This window comes from Malurus melanocephalus, unplaced genomic scaffold (genome assembly GCF_030028575.1).
Source record: "Malurus melanocephalus ecotype Western Australia unplaced genomic scaffold, MMel_1.1 scaffold_159, whole genome shotgun sequence".
Taxonomy (NCBI): Eukaryota; Metazoa; Chordata; class Aves; order Passeriformes; family Maluridae; genus Malurus; species Malurus melanocephalus.
The window spans coordinates 357,705-375,912 of NW_026623391.1; the positions used below are offsets into that span (position 1 = coordinate 357,705).

The following is an 18,208-nucleotide window of genomic DNA, read 5'->3' on the forward strand; positions in this document are numbered from 1 at the left end:
GATCGCACCGCCCCCGGGGCCGGTACCGGGGGATGAGTGGGAGTGGTGCTTGCGGCGCCGGTCCCTGCGGGTGGGGCCGGGGGATGGAGCCCCTCGGCAGGAGAGCGGCTCTGCTGTCACTCTCTCAGGTGGCAATGCCCAGCCGGGTCACCAGGGCAGCACCGCTCACTCCCGTGCGGGCTCAGGCGGTGACAGCACGGCCTGTGACAGCGGGGCTGGTGTGGCTGGGACTACCCAGCACCGGGCTACCGGGGCGAGTCGGCCGGGTAGCTCCCGACTAACAGGCCCAACAGAAACAGAGAGTAGTACTGGCTCAGATGAATCATCCGGAGAGGAGAGCCAAGAAACAACTACCAGGCGAAAAAGGGGAAAAGTTGCAACAAGAGCCATAAGAGAATGGAGTCCCATAGCTAAGAGAACGAGAGCCAAACAACAGCAGGGAGAACCTGAGGTTTTACAAGCCTGTCTAAGACAGGCCCTCGGTKACCARGGGCCTGTATACATAAAGGTTCCATACTCTCTTATGGAGTTAGAACAGTGGAAARCCACTGTTGGGAAGTATAAAGARAACCCMGATAAGGTTGCTAACTTAGTACATAGAGCAGTTACYACACAAAACCCTGACTGGACTGACTTAAATGCAATGATGGACACRTTACTAGAYCCCACRGAAAGAGRAATGGTTCAYAAGGCTATCATAAATTCTGTAGAGTCACAAATAGCAAGTGGAACACTTCAAGGCACCACTGCCGAAATCTTCCCAATGACTGATCCAGGCTGGAAYCCAAATATCCCAGACCAAATGGATAGRCTAAAACGATACCAGAGACTCATAGTGTACGGGCTAAGACATGGTGTTCCYAAAGCTGTAAATTGGTCTAAATTACATAACATAAAGCAGGGGTCAGATGAATCCCCCACTGACTTTCTAGAAAGGTTAAGAGATGCTGCGATTAAATACACAAACATTGATCCTGAGTCARCTGAGGGAAAAATTCATTTGTCTTAYCTATTTATAGGTCAGGCTACCAGTGATATAAGGAGAAAACTRCAGAAGTTAGAAGGGGTRCCAGACATGAGTAAGTTGTTAAACGTAGCCTGGAAAGCATTTCGAGACAGGGATTCTAATAACAWGGATAAACATTCCAGCAAGAGAGGTAGCCAAGAAAAMCTATCWATGARTACTTCTTTACGTTGGGACAAAGACCAATGTGCSTTTYGTAAGAAAAAGGGACATTGGAAAARGGATTGTCCCATGCTGGAAAAGAGATCCTCAGCTCCCCAMATGGYTGTGGAACAGAAATCAGAATCAAAATCAGAATGACGGGGACCAAAGGCTTCTCCTCCTGTGGAGCCTTTGGTTGTAGCTAAGCTGRGAAAAGACAATGTTGAATTTCTGGTGGATATTGGAGCAGTGYATTCTGTGTTAAATTCTTTAGAAAGGAAACTGRGTCAAAGTACTGTAAGAGCTTYCAGTGTCACAGGGGTGAGAGACATGAGACCCCTCTTCCAATCTTTGAAATATAAATTGGGAAAACCCTGGGTAATTTATCAGTTTCTCTATTTGCCAAACTCTCCTAAGRAGAATMTATTAGAWTTTTTCAAGAGAAGAAYAGCTGATAGTTCAAGATGGTTTACTGAACTAAATTTTAAAAATCTCTTCTCCTACATCCCTGTGAATAAGAAGCACCAARGACTCTTTACAGATAAGTGGAAAAAYCCTGAAACAGAGAGAAGGGATCAGCTCATCAAGACTGTCCTAAGAGTTTAAAGAACAGCGCAGCTATATTCAGAAATCAGCTGGCAGAGAAACTAGGGAAATGGAAAAGGCAGCAACCAAGAAATGCTGCATTTAACAGCTGGATCCGGCTCGCTGTAAATTTGCTCTGTGAACTCCGATGACAGGTACCTCATGCCACGTTACCAGAACAGGATAATGCTATTTGGAAAACATTTGCTGTCAATCCTGGCACGTCTCTGTTCCCGACACTAACTGATAATATATCTGAGTGTGATTGTTTGCAGACCGTGGAAGAAACCTATTCCAGCAGACCAGACCTGAAGGATGTGCCACCACAAGATCCTGATTGGGAGCTATATGCAGACAACAACAGCTTCAGGCAAGATGGCAAACAGGTAGCAGGTCATGCAGTGACAACCGCCAACCAGGTAAACAAAGCAAAAGCTTTGCTATCAGATGTATCATCACAGAGAGCTGAACTGATTACATCAATGAAAAATCCAGAACTGAGCAAAGTCATCAAGAAGGAAATTGGTCTGTCAAAGTGTGCTCCAAAATATGATCAGAAAGATCATCAGTTTTCTGGCACAAAGGCTGAAACCAAAGAAAGTGAATGGACTATTACATTAGAAAGACAAACTGTAATCCCACCACAGCGAGAGCATGAGGACACACAGAGAAACAAAGAACCCTATGAAATTTCTGGAAAGGGTAGTAATAGAAAAGGAAGTGACTGATATTGTGCAGTTTATAACAGTAAAGGTGAAATCTGCATAAGAATAACCCAAACATGAACAAAATAGTTGTGTTTGAAACAACAAAGACAGAGGACTTTTCCTGGAGATTATTGGCAAATAGATTCTGCTGAGTTACCACGTAAAAGGATACAGGTATGTACTGGTRTTGGATTGACACTTTTAGTGCATGGTCTGAGCCTTACCCCTGTCACACTAACACAGCAAGGCAGATGGTGGAAGTTTTACTTAACCATACAATTCCAAGGTTTGGGGTTCCTTTGGGGTTGGTCCCCCAGTGATTGGGAAAGTTAGTCAAACGTGGAGAATTATTTGATATTTGGAAATTCCCTAGTTATCCCAGACAAGTGATAAAGCTAAATGCATGAATGTAACCCTCAAAGAAAAGCTTGATTTGCGGAGATATCTAATAGTTTTAAGTTCCACTTTGCAGAAGCTTCAGGATTACATTGTGTTATCCAGACCCATAGGACTGGACATGCCTGCACATCCCTTCCAACTTGGAGACTGGGTCTATGTTAAGTGGTGGGACAGTGATCCTTTACAAGCCAAGTGGAGAGGACCATTCCAAGTCCTGCTGACAACCCTCACTGCAGTCAAAGTTACTGACAAAGGACCCTGGATTCACCACTCCTGAGTTAAGAAGGCTTCTGCTCCTGAAACAACTGGAAAAACAGACACTGATGCAAGCAGGGATGTAGTTTAAAACAAGGGTTTGTGTGCTTGTTATCTATGCAGCTGGTAACCATGGTACAGGAGTGGAACCAAAATTTGTATATGATCCTAGTCCAAAATATGTATCTAAATTTCAAATTTTCATATTAGACAACATTCAAAATACATTACTCATGAGTTTTGAGTATATCTTACACACTCACATCATGGTTACCAAACTGACCTAGACTAAAGAACAGTTCATAGTAACTGTAATCCTAATTCTGTTTATTATTGTTAAATATACATTGTTGTTAGATACATACTATCAGTAGATATTTAGAATAGAGACCTGACAAGGTAGAGGCTTTGTCAGGCCTTTAAAGGGGGGAAATGATGCCTTAGGATTTTTAGTTTCTATATTTTCATGCATCTGTATTCTGCTGTTCTCTAGTACAACACTAAAACTACCATTCTCCCATCTTTAGACAAAACAATCCTTCTCTGAGCCTGAATCCAAGGACACCTCACTGCCTCAGAGCCCCAAAATATGTAAACTACAGCAAGATGGGGAGGGAGCAAGTTTGGGGTGGCTGACATCATGACCTGAAGATCACTGGAGAATTAAGACTCAGTATGTTAATAAGGTAGAACTTATAAAAGGTGAAGATCTCGTGACTCGGTGTCCATTTTGKGTGTAGYCTCAGGAGGAGGCTTTTGTCTGCCCTAATGTACCAGGGTGCCTGTTAGGCCTGTATTAAAGTTGTCTATTCTCATTCTCTTGAGTTTGTCTGGCCTCTGTTTCAGATTAGCCTGATTGATAAGGCATCAACAGCACAAAGAGGCAATGCTTTTTATTAACACCCACATTTACACAAGATTCATTTTGAACCYTAGCACTGACAGCATGAGTTCAGAACAGTTCCTCAAAGCCTCATTTCCAGGTTAAGAATTATGTGCTGCTGCTGAAACCCTTTCTGTTCTCAGGCTGTGTGTACATCTGATAGCAGTTATCCCAGAGAGGAGGCATTAACCTCACCTTTGCAGATTTGGGTGGCTGCAAAGAAGGTTAGAAATTCACTACTACATCTTACTCAGGCTAAAGCTTMTATGCTTCACAATGGCTAGAAAGACAGCAGTTAAATCCTCACCAACACAAATCTGCACAAAGTGTCCTTCCAGAAGAGAGAACCCTTTGTGAGGWGCACAAGGCTCCAAGGGTACTATAATTATTTAACAAAGGTGCTTGGGAGCAGGACAGAGGCTGACCACACCATGGATGAGGGGATACACAGCTGCATGTAAATGGAGGAAAACATGTACACCACATAAAGGAGGCTCTMGTGGGCTTTAACTTGACCATCAGCAGCATCCTCAGTCCAATACTTCTGAGGTGGAACTACACCCAGCTTAATGCCTAAAATCTTTAACATTTTGGGTTTGAAAAACATTAAACATCCTTCCCCTACCTGGTGTTTCTTCTCCCACATGTACAGTAACGTCACATATTCTACACATTGAACAGAACAAAGTTTGGAATCAAACACTGAGTGGATCCTGTTGATCAAGACGTGATGATGGCTGTCATCCATGGCATAGAAATGATTGAAATCCAAGAAGATTACTTCTGTGGGGTGTTGCTCAAGAAAACTATTCATCTCCTTCAGYCCATCCCATACTTTGATGCCAAACAAGCCATGTATGAAGTAAGTCTCTTGTCCTAKTTCCCCAGGCTTGGAAGATACACGAAGATCAAAGTAGCGGATCCCACCTTCCAACTGCTCTTTGAAAGTCAGATTTTGAGTCACTGACCATTTCTTCATGATCTTTCTAACCAAGGAAATTCTGGACAAACGTTTGATGGCTGTTGCTTGGTCTGGTCCCACAGGAGATTTCTCATCAACCCAGTAGCTGAATGAATCATGYGATCCTAAGAAAAAAGCCAAGAAAAATTAATTTTAGAAAAAGCTACTCTCCCAAAACACATATGCCCATGTGCCCTGAAAACTGAACAAAGTCCTTATAGCATGGTTGCAAAAGAGTTGTGCTCAAGTGTGAGTCTTTCAGATGGTCCTTTACACCTTACTGTTCCCTGACAGTATAACATAAGAGTTATGCACAAGGTTCACAAGACTTTCTTGCATAAGCTCTCAATTTCAAGGCTCTCTGAAAGCTACAAAACGAACACTTGAAGGGAAGGGAAACTTTCCTCCAACCTTCACTTACAAACTACAGATCAACTCCCAAAGCTTTCCCACAGCCTGGTACATGACACATCTAGGATAAGACTCCAGCTTAATTTTAAGAATCTGAGACTTTAATTCTACCTCGTAAATCCAATCATGACCTAATACACCAGAGGTTTTGGAACAGGTATCTTTACTGATATAGTGGACTGAAGGATCTGCACATACCTTACCAGCACATCTTACTTTAGCCCTAAGATGGCAAATAAATYTGTAGTAGTTTGAACAGTGGGCAATGACTGGCTGGACTTAGAGATGGRACCATTGAATACACGACCAGTTAGAGTGTGGATAGATACCAAGCTCAYGTTAAACAAGCTCATGAACTTGTCTTACCTGACATACTTTTGACTGACCAAAGGTATGGTGAACAGAAAATTCATCAAAAAAATACAACCAACAATCAAAATCACCGGTCCCTGCCAAATAATGCATATCCRAAGAATCTCCTGTTACACAATCTGTACCTTGGCAGAGAATATTAATCTCCAGTATAAAGTTTTCATTTATTAGAAAAAACCTCCGACTGAAAATTCAGTACTAAATGGGAAAAAAACCCTGAGAAATAACAAAACTCCAAGATAAAAGCATGAGTCAATGAAATATTCCTACCTTAGCCAAGTCAGTAACAGAAGAAAGAGTGAGAAGGCAGTGCACTGTACCAGAACTAGCAGAAGCTGACCCACCACAGACTGGGGTTAAACAGAGATTTCTAGTAATTTCCACCAGGCACCAGCAATCTAGCCAAGAAGCTGCAGCTGCTCCAGGCTTACCTTCCTTGTGACCCTCCACCCAGCAAAAACACTACAGGACTCTTAACAGCCCTGAATCCCTTTGTCTGCAGGACAGTTGAAGAGAGTTTGCCCACTGAACCAAACCCCAGCTGTTCCCTGTGGGCCCACTTGCTGAAGTGCAGAGAAAGCATCTTYACCCAAACAGATCTTTTTCCAGCTGCCCTGGGGTACAATGACCCTGCACCATTCTGGCACCTCTGTCTTACATTCTTGCATGCTTGTCCCTGCCTCTAGACTATGCTTTTCTAAAGTCTGCAACTCTTTAAAATTCTAATTTGTCATATTCAATCTTAAGATAACATCTGAGGCATTCACAGCCTCCTKTATCCAAACCTTTTGTGTACCAGGGCTCACTTGAACACGGATGCATTTCCCATAATGCAAGATCAGAGCTACAAACAAGATTATGATCTCAAAAAATGGCATTTTTAGTCCAGACAAAAGAACACACTGTGCATAAACTAAACATCACTTCTCTACAACCTTAAAAGCATTGTTTCTATGGATTTCAACTAGTGCAAAAGCACTGAAAAGTGTGGTTAGTTTTCAAGCTTTACAAATGAACACTAAAACTAATTCTGTCCAACTCTCCATTAATTCTTCACAGCTTTTTTAAAAGTGGGCCTGTTATGGCTTTCTATTCAGTCTTCTAGACAGAAGTGTGAAGTACCAAAGATGCCAGTTTAAGCAGCTTTTTAGTACCTGTCCCACTAAACTACATCACAAAGTGGCTGTCAGTTGTGGAGTGACACCTAGATTTTTTTTCCCCCATCTTTAAACATGCAACCCCAAACAAAATCCAGGAACAAACATCTAGTGAAGAYATTTCAGAAGCCATATGATACTTCAAACTGTTGTTTACAGACATTTGAGTTTCATATACCTCCCTGTACAGCAGAACGAGTCTGTTAAACTTCTATAATATTTGGAGAGTAGATTTCAATCACAAGGGGCTTGTCTTCTACCTTGGAATTAGTCACTTTGCACAAAGAAATTTTTTGTTTTGGGTTGGGTCTTTTGGGGGTTTTTTTCCCAATTCTTAATTCTATCAATTTTTATTCCTTCTTCTGTTTAGGTCACTATAAAAGATGGTTGAACATTGTAGAATAATGTAATAGTTAAAATGAAAATATTTCTTAAGACAGAGCAGCACTCTTGAGACCTGTCTATAGGAGTCACTTGCACCATCATGCTCCTTCAGACTAGTAAATCTGACTTACAAGGAAATGAGAATTTTATCTGGCTGAAAATATATTGTTGTCACCTCAGAGTGGTCTAAGTGAATCTGAACCAAGAAGCAACAAATTTTCCTGATTCTGACCACTTATTTTACAGCTACAAAAAAAAATAAAAAAAAAAAAATGCAGTTTGCCACAGACAAGGCACTTTTAGGGATACAAAGAGCAGATTTTCTTCCTGTCACAAACCAAATCCTATTTATAGCCTAGCACTAGTGAGCAACATCAAAGAAAACAAGCCAGCMCCTTGCATCGTTCTCAACACATAGGTTAAAAATTGCACTCTTTAACAGCCAACTGAACTATGTGTGACATRYRTCTATAGTTAGAGATCCTATTAAYTCCTGCCTCATGGCTCTGCTAAAARCMMAGGAAATGGAGCTTCTCTTACAACRAARTCAACATGTATACCTAGATACAAGCAAGTAGAACATGCGTTGGAGCATCTGCAAAACATATCCTCCTTTTCACCATTGGTAGCATATAACTTTCTAAGGAGGGTAGGGGAGCATCACCAATTCCACTGATCATTCTATACCAAGGCTGGAAAGAGAGCAGAAGTTCAGTGAGGTCTTCAGTGGTCATTTCAAAAGACCAGTCATTAATATCTAGGCCAAACCTGGACCCACAATGATGCCTTAACAATTTTTAGCTTCTATTCTTCATGTATCTGTAGCTTTGGTGTGTAGTTCTAGGCTTCAGAAAATGCTAAAAACCTCTGTTTCCAGCGTTTTAGGCAAAACATTGCTCTCAATTGGAAAATCCAAGGACACTTRGCTGTCTCAGAGCCCAACAATACGCAAACAACAGTGAACTGGGGGGAGCAAGCTTGGGGTGATTGACATCATCACCTGAAGGTGTCATTGGAGAATTGGGGCCCAATATGTTAATAAAACAGAACTTATAAAAGGGGAAGATCTTGTGACTCGGCATCCATTTTGGGTGTAGCCTCATGAGTAGGCTCTGTCTGCCCTGAATGCACCTGTAGGCCTCCATTAAGTTGTCTGCTTTTTATTCTCCTACCTTGGTCTGGCCTCTGTTTCAGGCAAGCCCTATTTTAGGCATCAACAGTATTTTGACTCTGGTAAGAGGAAAAAAAAAAAAAAACAAACCTGAAACTSTGAAGCAACAGCACTGGATTCTTGTGGGGCTGTGGGGTAAGAGCAAGGTGAAGACCTACATCATCCACCAGGCCCTTCTTTAATTTAAGATCACTGTGATATGCTACCAGCTCAGGCACTGCATTTTAATATAGCTTAGCTGTGATGTTAAGTACATGCTAAGCTGATTGCTTCATGTCAAAATAATCCCTACTCTCCTTCACTCTGTCCCTAAACTCCAACAGTCTTGCCATTCTGCAGCTGTGGCAGGAGTCAAGCTGGTTGCTGTTATGTGTGATACAGCATGATTTCTYTTTGCAAAAGCATAACCTCAACTGACCCAAGTCTGTAAAACTTCAAAGGCAAAGGGCAGAACCTACACAGAAGAATGGAGCAGACCAGCCCTGTTGTGACAGGAGCTCAGTGGAAGAGTTGCTACGTACATTCATGATTCATGTTTAACACAAGGATGTGTGAAGGTATTCGGACACCACACAGTGACAGCAACAAGGCTGGCAGTTCCAGGACAGAGCAAGCACCACTTAACTCTCAAAGCAACATACACTGTAAAGTCTTTTCCACAGGTAAAAAAATCCTTGCGGTCTGTGCTCCCCACCACTAATAACATGCATTGCCTCCAATTATGCCAAGTACTTTTCTTGGGAAAAATATTGAAGCAAGACATTTCAGATGATAATTAACATCCTTAATATAAATAACACCTTATTCAATAAAGCTGTTCCTCAAACTGTTGATTGTGAACAAAGCAAAACTGGCAAAACTAGGTATTCATAACCTGCACTTCACACACTGAGAAGTCAAAAGGCAGAGAAAAGACAAGAAACTTTGTTGTCCTTTAGGTAAAAAGAGGCCAGAACCCCAGCCTGAACGGCCTCAAAAGCATATTCTTGCATGTGCAGGGCACCGATTTACTGTAGATGAGACTGGATTAGTATTCAGACTAAAAAACTTACTGAGCTGTTCCAGTGACACAGCAYTGGTCTGGTGCTCAGCCCTTCCCAAAACCCAGTCAGGCAAAGGAAATACAACAGAGATGGTGATTTGACAATTGCTTCCAACTGGGTGAAGATGTGCAGCACRAAGCAGCAAGCATTAAATTTAATCATTGAAGAGACTGCGCATTTAAAGACAAAAATTAGGGGATTGCTAATCAGCTGGCAGCTCTTACAGACAGCAGCTGTTCTATTTCAGTTTGATTTCTTTCATCTGACAAAGAGTGACAGCTTCAAGAAAAGCAGTCACATGCCATCAAATGCCCAGATATTTAACTATCAAAGGCTATGTTATARTCAGAATAGTATTATATAGGTATCTTCCAGATACCAGACTTAAAATGATGCATAGAYCTCTTAATTTTATCTCAGTAATTGCAACTGTGGATTAAATTTCATTAATATCTTTAAACATMTTTTTATTCTGCTTATACTAATTTCTTAAGTTAATTGCATGTTAAACAGCTTGCTTTTCAATTCAATTTATATGTTAATAGATTGTATTTCACTGTTGACGATTAATTTTGCTGAAGCCCTTGTGTTAATTGTCAGAAAGCAGCCTTTTATCATCACATCTGCAGCAAAATCTAACTTTCCAGTGTGTTTATTTGTCATGCTACTTAGTCACAGATAGTCAAATTAACCCATGGTGTAGCTGAAACAAATGACACTCATCAACAGAATATTATCAAGCCTCCAATTCCACCAATTACTAGCTGTATCTCTTCACTCTCATGAYCAGTGACAGGACTTGAAAMGGCACAAAGCTGAGTTAGGGGAGGCTTAGGTTGGATCTTGGGAAAAGGTTCTTCACCCAGATGATGGCTGAACACTGGAACAGGGAAGTGGTCACAGGACCAAGCCTGTCTGAGGTCAAGGAGCATTTGGACAATGTTCTTAGGCACAGGGTGTGACTCTTGGGGGTGTCTTGTGCAGGGTCRGCAGTTGGACTCATGATCCTGGTGGGTTCCTTTCAACTCAGCATATTTGATGATTCTGTATTATTTGGTATTRTCTTTTGTTTCCACATAATACTTCCTGCAAATACAGTTGCAGCAGAGGGATAGGGATGAGCATCATCTCAACAATCCCTTGTAAATTTACCTACATGGAATGTTAAACATATGGCTATATGGCCTGCAAAGTGCAGGGATCTTCCAACATAGAACACACCTGTGCACTGCCAATMACTCTAAAACAAGACAAACACTCAGGTATTTTTTGATACAAGCATGTCTCCTTCGCRTATTGAAAGCCTCCCTGGTTCCAAGGCTGTGCACTAGACAGAAGCAGCAGCTGAAGACACTTTCTGCAAACAACTAGCCAACCAAGAAGCCACAAATGAGAGAACAAGGGCAGGAGAGTGCACTGCCACTGAGCTTAACTAGATCTGAATAAGGTGAATTGATTTTTACATGAATGGAGTACTAACAGGATGAAAATTGCAAGAAACAAATGTTTAACATAACATGAAGGTAAGAAGCAAGGTCAACAAAACCTACCCATCCCCTAAAAGCATTAAAGGGTCATGTATGACCAAAGAATCACCCCAGCTGTAGTGACGCTAAACTTCTTAGCACAAGCTTTGCTCACGAGACAAAGTACATTCCCTACACATTACAAACCCTGGCACATGACACAGCACAGCAGGCATTATGCAGCCAAGATGGGTAGAAAAGCAGTATTCAAGTTCCAAAAGCACATGATGTAAAGTGCTAGTGAGTCAAGGCTATCCCACAAATGTTCTTTTCAACCTGATGTCCTGTGTGTGCCAAAACGGAGGGAAAAACAGGACAAGCAAGAGTGCCTCCCAAAGCCTAGAAGTCCTCAGGATTCAGGTCATTAACAATCCAGATTTTCTTAGCAAAAGATTAACATCTTAAAAGTTCATCAGTAATGAAAAGCAAATCAAATAGTTCATATTAACTTGTCCAGCAAAAGGAGACAAGGCAGAAATAAGAAACATCCTATTGATAAGCAATTATCTTGAACTTATAAATATTCATATTTATATTTTAAGAAACCTACAAGATTGCTTTAGATATTTTTAATGCAGTCTCATTAAGAAAGACAAATCCCAGTACATACCAAATCCTCTYAGAAAATCTCCCTCTCTATCCAAGAACTACCYTGATTTCCCCAACGCCCCTTTCAGGCAATGATATGCAACAGAAGAACATAAAGAGAGRTAAAGACAACCTARCACTGTCTCAGACACATTGTCACAGGGTAGTTTGCTATTCCTTCCAGCCAGAAGAAATCCTTTTGGCACTGGTTGGAGTTACTGCCATTGAAGTTTAAGGTTATTTAGCAATGATTTCCCATTTATCAGCAACCTCAGCTGTCTGCAGCTGAGCAGAAAGAACATCTCTACCATTTCAAAGCCTGAATGGATCCACCTGCTCAAAAAGGAAAAAAAAAAAAAAAAACCTTCAGCTTATAGTCCTGAACACCTTTTTTGTGATCACTCAGAACTGAGTGGACCAAGGGCTCATTCTCTTCTGAGAAGGCTCTACAGAATTTATTACATTGCACTTTTGCCTCTTTTAACATCTTTTCTGGAAAAGCTTTCACAATATGGAAGGAGAGCAACAACCATTCATATCAAGATTACGACTAGTTTTCTCCATTTGAAGTTAAACTTTGGCATGTTCTGCACTCATTTACCAGAAACACTTAAGTCACTCTCTAGGGTACAGATCTTAATAAGGAAGAAAATTTTTCCAGATGAAAAAAAATATAGGACCTTGATACACTGTCTGAAGAAAATTTTACAGGATTTCAAGAATAATTTGGTTTTGGGTAAATAGATGACAGAAGTTCTTTAGAAGGAGCCCTAAGAATGGCTTTTCAGGGTAACTTCTGCACTGACCCTGTGTCTGCCATACCAGACATACCTTATACAGGGGCGTCCAAAATGAATATTTGGTTACTCAGGAATAGTGGAACAATTTTCATCAAATATTCTCATCAGTGTAACAGTCCATATAGTTTACTAGCCTCCCTAAAAATATTTGAGATTTGTTGTTACACTCAAGTAGCCTACCAAGGCAATAAAATAAACTTGTCTTTTCAGAAAATTCTGCATTTACAAATCATACTCAACACCACTATACTTATGCAGATACTTTCTTTTAATGGTTACAACCTGATTCACTGGTAGATGCAAACTAAATTGAGAAGCAAAATAAAGCTAGGTGAATCAGAACATAAATCTTATATTTCTTCTCTTTGAGCTTCAACCCAACAGACAGCTAGTTCAGCCAATTTAATGAACCTTTTAATTAGAACTCCAAAGGAGTATTGTTTGGGAGGAGGATGCAGCCTCAAGCTCACCACCACTCCTCTCAGCACATGCCTCCATAGCCCAGAAACAAATAAACAAGAAACTTACAGTATTAGCAAATTCMGCAGCGTACCTCAGGATCATGCAGGCAAAGAAAAAAACCACCCAATCCAGTCAGAGTCTCTCAGCTGGACAGTGCTGCTGCTGCTTTTTCTTAGAACAGTTTTGGTTCTGGTTGGCCAAGTCAAGCTGCTCATGTGGCTTTTGGGGAACACTCACACTGTCAGGACAGCAGAGGTGGCCAGTTGGTGGTGGGGAGATGGTATCCTCCATAAAAGATGCTTAGGGCCCCCACCAGCTCCAAGTGTTCCATATGAACACAGTTACACTATGGCACCACTCAGATATCCACAGCAGCTTGTCAAAACAGGAAACACATCTCCATGCCTTGTATCCCCCCTTTAAGCTTAACCATAGGCTCAGCCAGCAGGCCTGCTCCTCGTTAAGATTGCCTACTAGCTGTATTCGTAAAGCTTTGTTTTCCAGGGATGACCATTTCATAGTATTTTGATCATGCAAATCAAAATCAGGAGGCTTCTTACTTGACTCTTGGGATGAACTTCTCAGAGTGGCCCACCGTAACATGGAAAGTTTTAGCCAGTCATACTGACACTAACATGAACAGACTATGGGAATTTATTATATTGGAAGTCAAGAGTGTGTGTGTGATAGAGGGGAATTAGGCAGCTTGACCAGTCTACAGATTGGAGCAGCAAAGATGTACTATTTTTGAAGAGGACATCTCTCCTTGAAGATCAGTGAAAAGTCAAGCTGAAGACAATTTAACAACCATTTCAAGTGTCCATTATGGTCTTGTTCTGGCCATATTCAGGACAATATTATTTTCTCTGATAAGAAATAAATGAAATAAAAGAATAAATGCTTTTGGAACTGTAAACCCAACTTTTCTCTTAGCTCTGCCTACCTACAACCCAGCATCCCATAGGAAACTCCTCATCARTCATTCAACCTTATGCTGACAAGCATGGCACCATATTTCAAATGCTCTGCATTACTTAAAAATGAGATCTGACCAGCCTTCCATGTGCTTTCTAAAGAAGCAAGAACACACCAGCTGGGAATCACTAGAAGGTGACAGAAGAAGCCCTGTACACCATCAGAAGCCACAGGTGGAAAGCTGCCCCACTTTTTCCTGGAAAAGCAGCCTGCACAGCCTGCATGTTCCATTAGCAGCAGAGCACTCTGTTGAGTGTGACATTTGGTTCAAGGTGTACCAGTACCTGAAAAACTGACTTCTGGGGGCACAGAACCTTACTGTTTCAAATTAGTCTTAGATTGCTTGACCTACTACACGAACAACTCTATTTCAAAATTTTAAAAGAGAAATCTTACATTCCAGGACAAAACCATTGGTGTAAGGGTTTAATCTGCTTACAGCCATTCAAGCTGTTGTTCCTTCCTGCCCATATGTGCAGCACCATGACATATCATTAACCTTCATGTTCCCTTGGGACACCCACATAGTCCGGCACTCACCCTAGGGCTTGCCCAGCTCCATAAGCAGCTGTTGCAAGCAGTTTTTCTGGCAGGAATCACTTCTCAAAATAATAAAAAAAAATCCCTCTAAACCATCATCGTCATCATACAAAACCTTCTCACCAGGTTAACTTGCTGAACACACTCATTTGTATTTGTGGGGGAGAGAAGGAAAGGCAGGGCACAGAAGTGACTTTTGATTACTTCACTTTATTTATRAAGGGGCACCCGTAACTCTTCTGGGTGCTCCTGCAAGCAGCAGTGGATCATTTAAGTCATCATAAATTTTCTCTGGAAGACAAAAAGAAAATCAGCAGTACAGAAAAACTCACAGCCATCCTGATCAGAACTGGGAACCAACCAAGATTGACCCAAGACTCCAAGTATATCTGTTGCATCATGGCTCTTGTATATTTAAAGCTGGAATAGTCCAGACAGGATTAAGTAAATGTAYTATTACCAAGACCCAAAGGAAAACAGAAATGTATGCCCTTCTGCTCCTGACATTCATCCTGCACCTTGGAGGATGGACYAATAAAACGCTCAAAAAATGAACATTGATAGCTGGCAGTGAACATCTGCTAGACTGCCTTGCTGCCTCAAACCAAAAGGCACGAGCTTATCCTGACCTCACACTGGAGATTAACACAGAAAAGATGTCTCACCAATGCTAATACAAGTACTCATGTAAAAGCTTGATGTAGCAGGAAAACAGTGCCATACTTTCAGACGCAGAGACTTCAGACTCTAGCACCAAGTTAATCAAGATACTTGCCTTTCTAGAAATTTCTGCAGCAGTTAAAATTAAACAGTACAAACTGGACATACCATGATGCTATCAACTATCAGGATGCAAGTACAAGCAAGGAACAACTAGGCTTCTCCAGCTAATTCTTTAAACAGCTGATTTACTTCAAAAGCTGATTAGTGAGAGCACTCCAAATTTTTCTTGTTTTCCATTTCTACAAGGAAAAATAAGAAAAGCAACAGATGCAGATCAAAAARTTACCAAGAAAAGTAATAAGTATCATAATTGTGATTTCATAAAAWTGTTTAAAGTAAAACAGAATCAACAAGCACTGTACAATACCCTGCCAAGGGTCACATGCACAATCAAAATGTTTAAGGGCTCATTTTTAAACACACATCCAAAAAGGATTAGYGGAATATAATTAAGAGGAAACCCTCTAGACTTTCACACAAGGTTACCACTTGTTGAGGGTGGTAATTTTTATTGACTATATTGTATGTTTGTAAAGTTGATGACATTTTAGTTACTTGATACTTGGCAATTTTTCATTGCAAAAGATCCCTCCCCTCATGACATTGCACAGGAAACCTCATTGCTTTTTCCTGCATAAAGCTATATTGGTTTAGCATTTTTTCTAGAATTTTTCCCAACAGAAGTAACAGAAAAGCCCAAGTGTGYGAACTGATCACACACAAGCTTTGGAGAATGGCCTTGACTTTTTCAAAATCGCTCTCCATTTTGAACACAGAGTTAAATAGGCATGTAAACATCCCAGATACTTCATGACTATCCATCTTCAACCTTATCTGCTACCAGCTGGTTCTAAGGACTGAGCAAAGAATGACYTTCTCTGCCATCAAGTAAGATGTTTCACACCACTATTTAATAGCTCATGGAATCATAGAATAATGGAACTTTAAAAGAACCCTCAGAAGTCACAACTATCTTTTCTCAAGCCAGTGAAAACAAGCAGCTCCAAAAGCAAAGGGTTTGCAACAAAGCAGGAGAACTCTATGAAGACATGCTGGGCAACATACAAGGGAGTTTCCTACTCACAATAGCACATACTAAATTAAATCTAAGACGTTTATTTTCTGTGTACACTCTCAAGTCTTTCAATGATACCATTGTTTTGTCCTTTTCTATAAAATAAAGGTTAAAACGTTATTCTTTAAATGCTACAATTCTTCAAAGTGCAAAAAGTGTAAAACAACAGCACTTTTGTGATTTTGAATGCTGATTTAATTTCAAGTTAAAACAAGTTTTAAGGCTTCCACTCYTGGAGCTGTCTCTGTTCCTATGTACAAAGAGCAACAAGGAATGGGGGGGGCGGAGAAACAACAAACAAAATCGCCAAACCAAAACCAGTTGAGTCCATCATTCCACAGAAGAAAACAAATGTATGGACATTTTGTCCAGAGATGGACAAAAGCAGGCCACTCCTACCATATGCACACAAAGATATTAAGCACAGACAAACATGCTTCTCATTCGACCTTTCATTTCTCTTTGGAGGATAACACTTGTCTCCATTGCTGTTAGGCATCTGCAAAGATTCCTCAACTGCAACCTGCACTGCACACTGCTAGGAACAGCCCCTGGCTCTCAGAAAGGTTTCTTTGTCAAGCACCACACCAAAACCCCAGCAAAATAATTACTGACTAAAATAATAAAAATTGCCAGTAATCTACGCAAAATCTCTTTTTGCCTGCTTGCATGTTCCGTAAGTGATATACAGGAAAATGTTCCGTAAGTGATATACAGGAAAGGAGCAGGGAGATACACCTACCTTGATCACAAATAAACATTTAAAAGCATTTAAAGAAAAAAAGCATTACCCATTTTATAAGCACCATGGCATTACTGAAACCTCTCATTTGCTTGGTTCCTGTGCTGCAACACTGGTTGCATGATGCTTGCAAGTGACAGACAGCAGCAATGCACCTAATGCAATCTATATCATAACACTGCACAGTCTTTAAGTGGCTACAGCAATAACTTGACTTATTATTGTTCACTAAAACAAACAARCATTTCTTTACCAGAAGTTTTAAAGTCTGCTGACACTTGAATTTAATATGAACACTGAATTTCCTTTCTGTCCCACTTCCCTGTACAATAGGACAGGGTCACATAAAATGTTTTTGCTCCTATCAGGATAGGAAAGGGCACCACTTTTGATTAAAAGCTGTCATTTTAGCTGTTCTGCTTCAGGTAACTTTAGATGGAAAAWTTTAGGGGGAAATTTTATAAGCAGATACAGTATTTTAGTGTCTTCAGTATAATACCATTCATTAGGATATTTTATAACCATGCTGCATCCTTTTTTCCCCGAGAAGCCATACCCAGGTTCTGCTACAGAAAACACAATCATAGAATGGCTTGGGTTAAGAGAGAGCTTAAAGATCACGCAGCTCCAAGCCCCCTGCCACGAACACCCTCCACAAGAGCAGGCTGCTCAGAGCCCCATCTCAGCAGACCATCACTTGRTGAACCTCCAGTGAGGTCAAAGCAACCGAGCCCGTCTCCCACCCGATTTCAGCCTTACTTTAACTACCTGCAGACCTTCAGGAGTGCCCCCAGCGGGCACAGCTTCCTTCTCTCAAGGCAGTGAAAGCAGCAGGTCAATAGCATGAGTCTCACAGCAGTTTTTATGGGAGATTAAGCCCTCCTTTCTCTGCTGCAATGGACAGGGCTCCTCTCAGCCCCAGCACTTGTCCCAGTCCCTGCCTCAACACTTTGCTACGGGGACGCGGCGCCACGACCGAGGCGACTCCGCCACCACAGCCCAGGCGGCCCCGGCCCCACACACCCCGTCCTGCCGCGCCGCCCTACCCGGGATAGCGAGGTTGGAGAGCGGCAGGGAGCGCAGCGCGGGTCGCAGCGAGCCCATCCAGTCGGCGTTGCCATCGGCCATGGCCCCGCGGTGCCGCCCCGCCGGCGCTCCCGCACGGGCCGGCGCTCCCTCAGGGGCCGGCGCTCCCGCACGGGCCGGCGCTCCCTCGCGGGCCGGCGCTCCCTCGCGGGCCGGCGCTCCCTCAGGGGCCGGCGCTCCCTCAGGGGCCGGCGCTCC

At 41.7% G+C, this 18,208-nt stretch overlaps 1 protein-coding gene across 1 annotated transcript in view; it reads right to left on the minus strand.

Moving 5' to 3' along the window:
- PLCXD2 (phosphatidylinositol specific phospholipase C X domain containing 2) overlaps positions 1-18,061 on the minus strand; it is a 30,898-nt gene extending 12,837 nt beyond the window's left edge. The window contains exons 1-2 of the mRNA XM_057371837.1: positions 17,971-18,061; positions 4,620-5,080 (exon numbers count right to left, since the gene is read on the minus strand). Coding sequence (XP_057227820.1) covers positions 4,620-5,080; positions 17,971-18,052 — 543 coding nt within the window. The 5' untranslated portion in view covers positions 18,053-18,061. The remainder of the gene's footprint in view (positions 1-4,619; positions 5,081-17,970) is intronic.
- Positions 18,062-18,208: the final 147 nt, after the last annotated feature.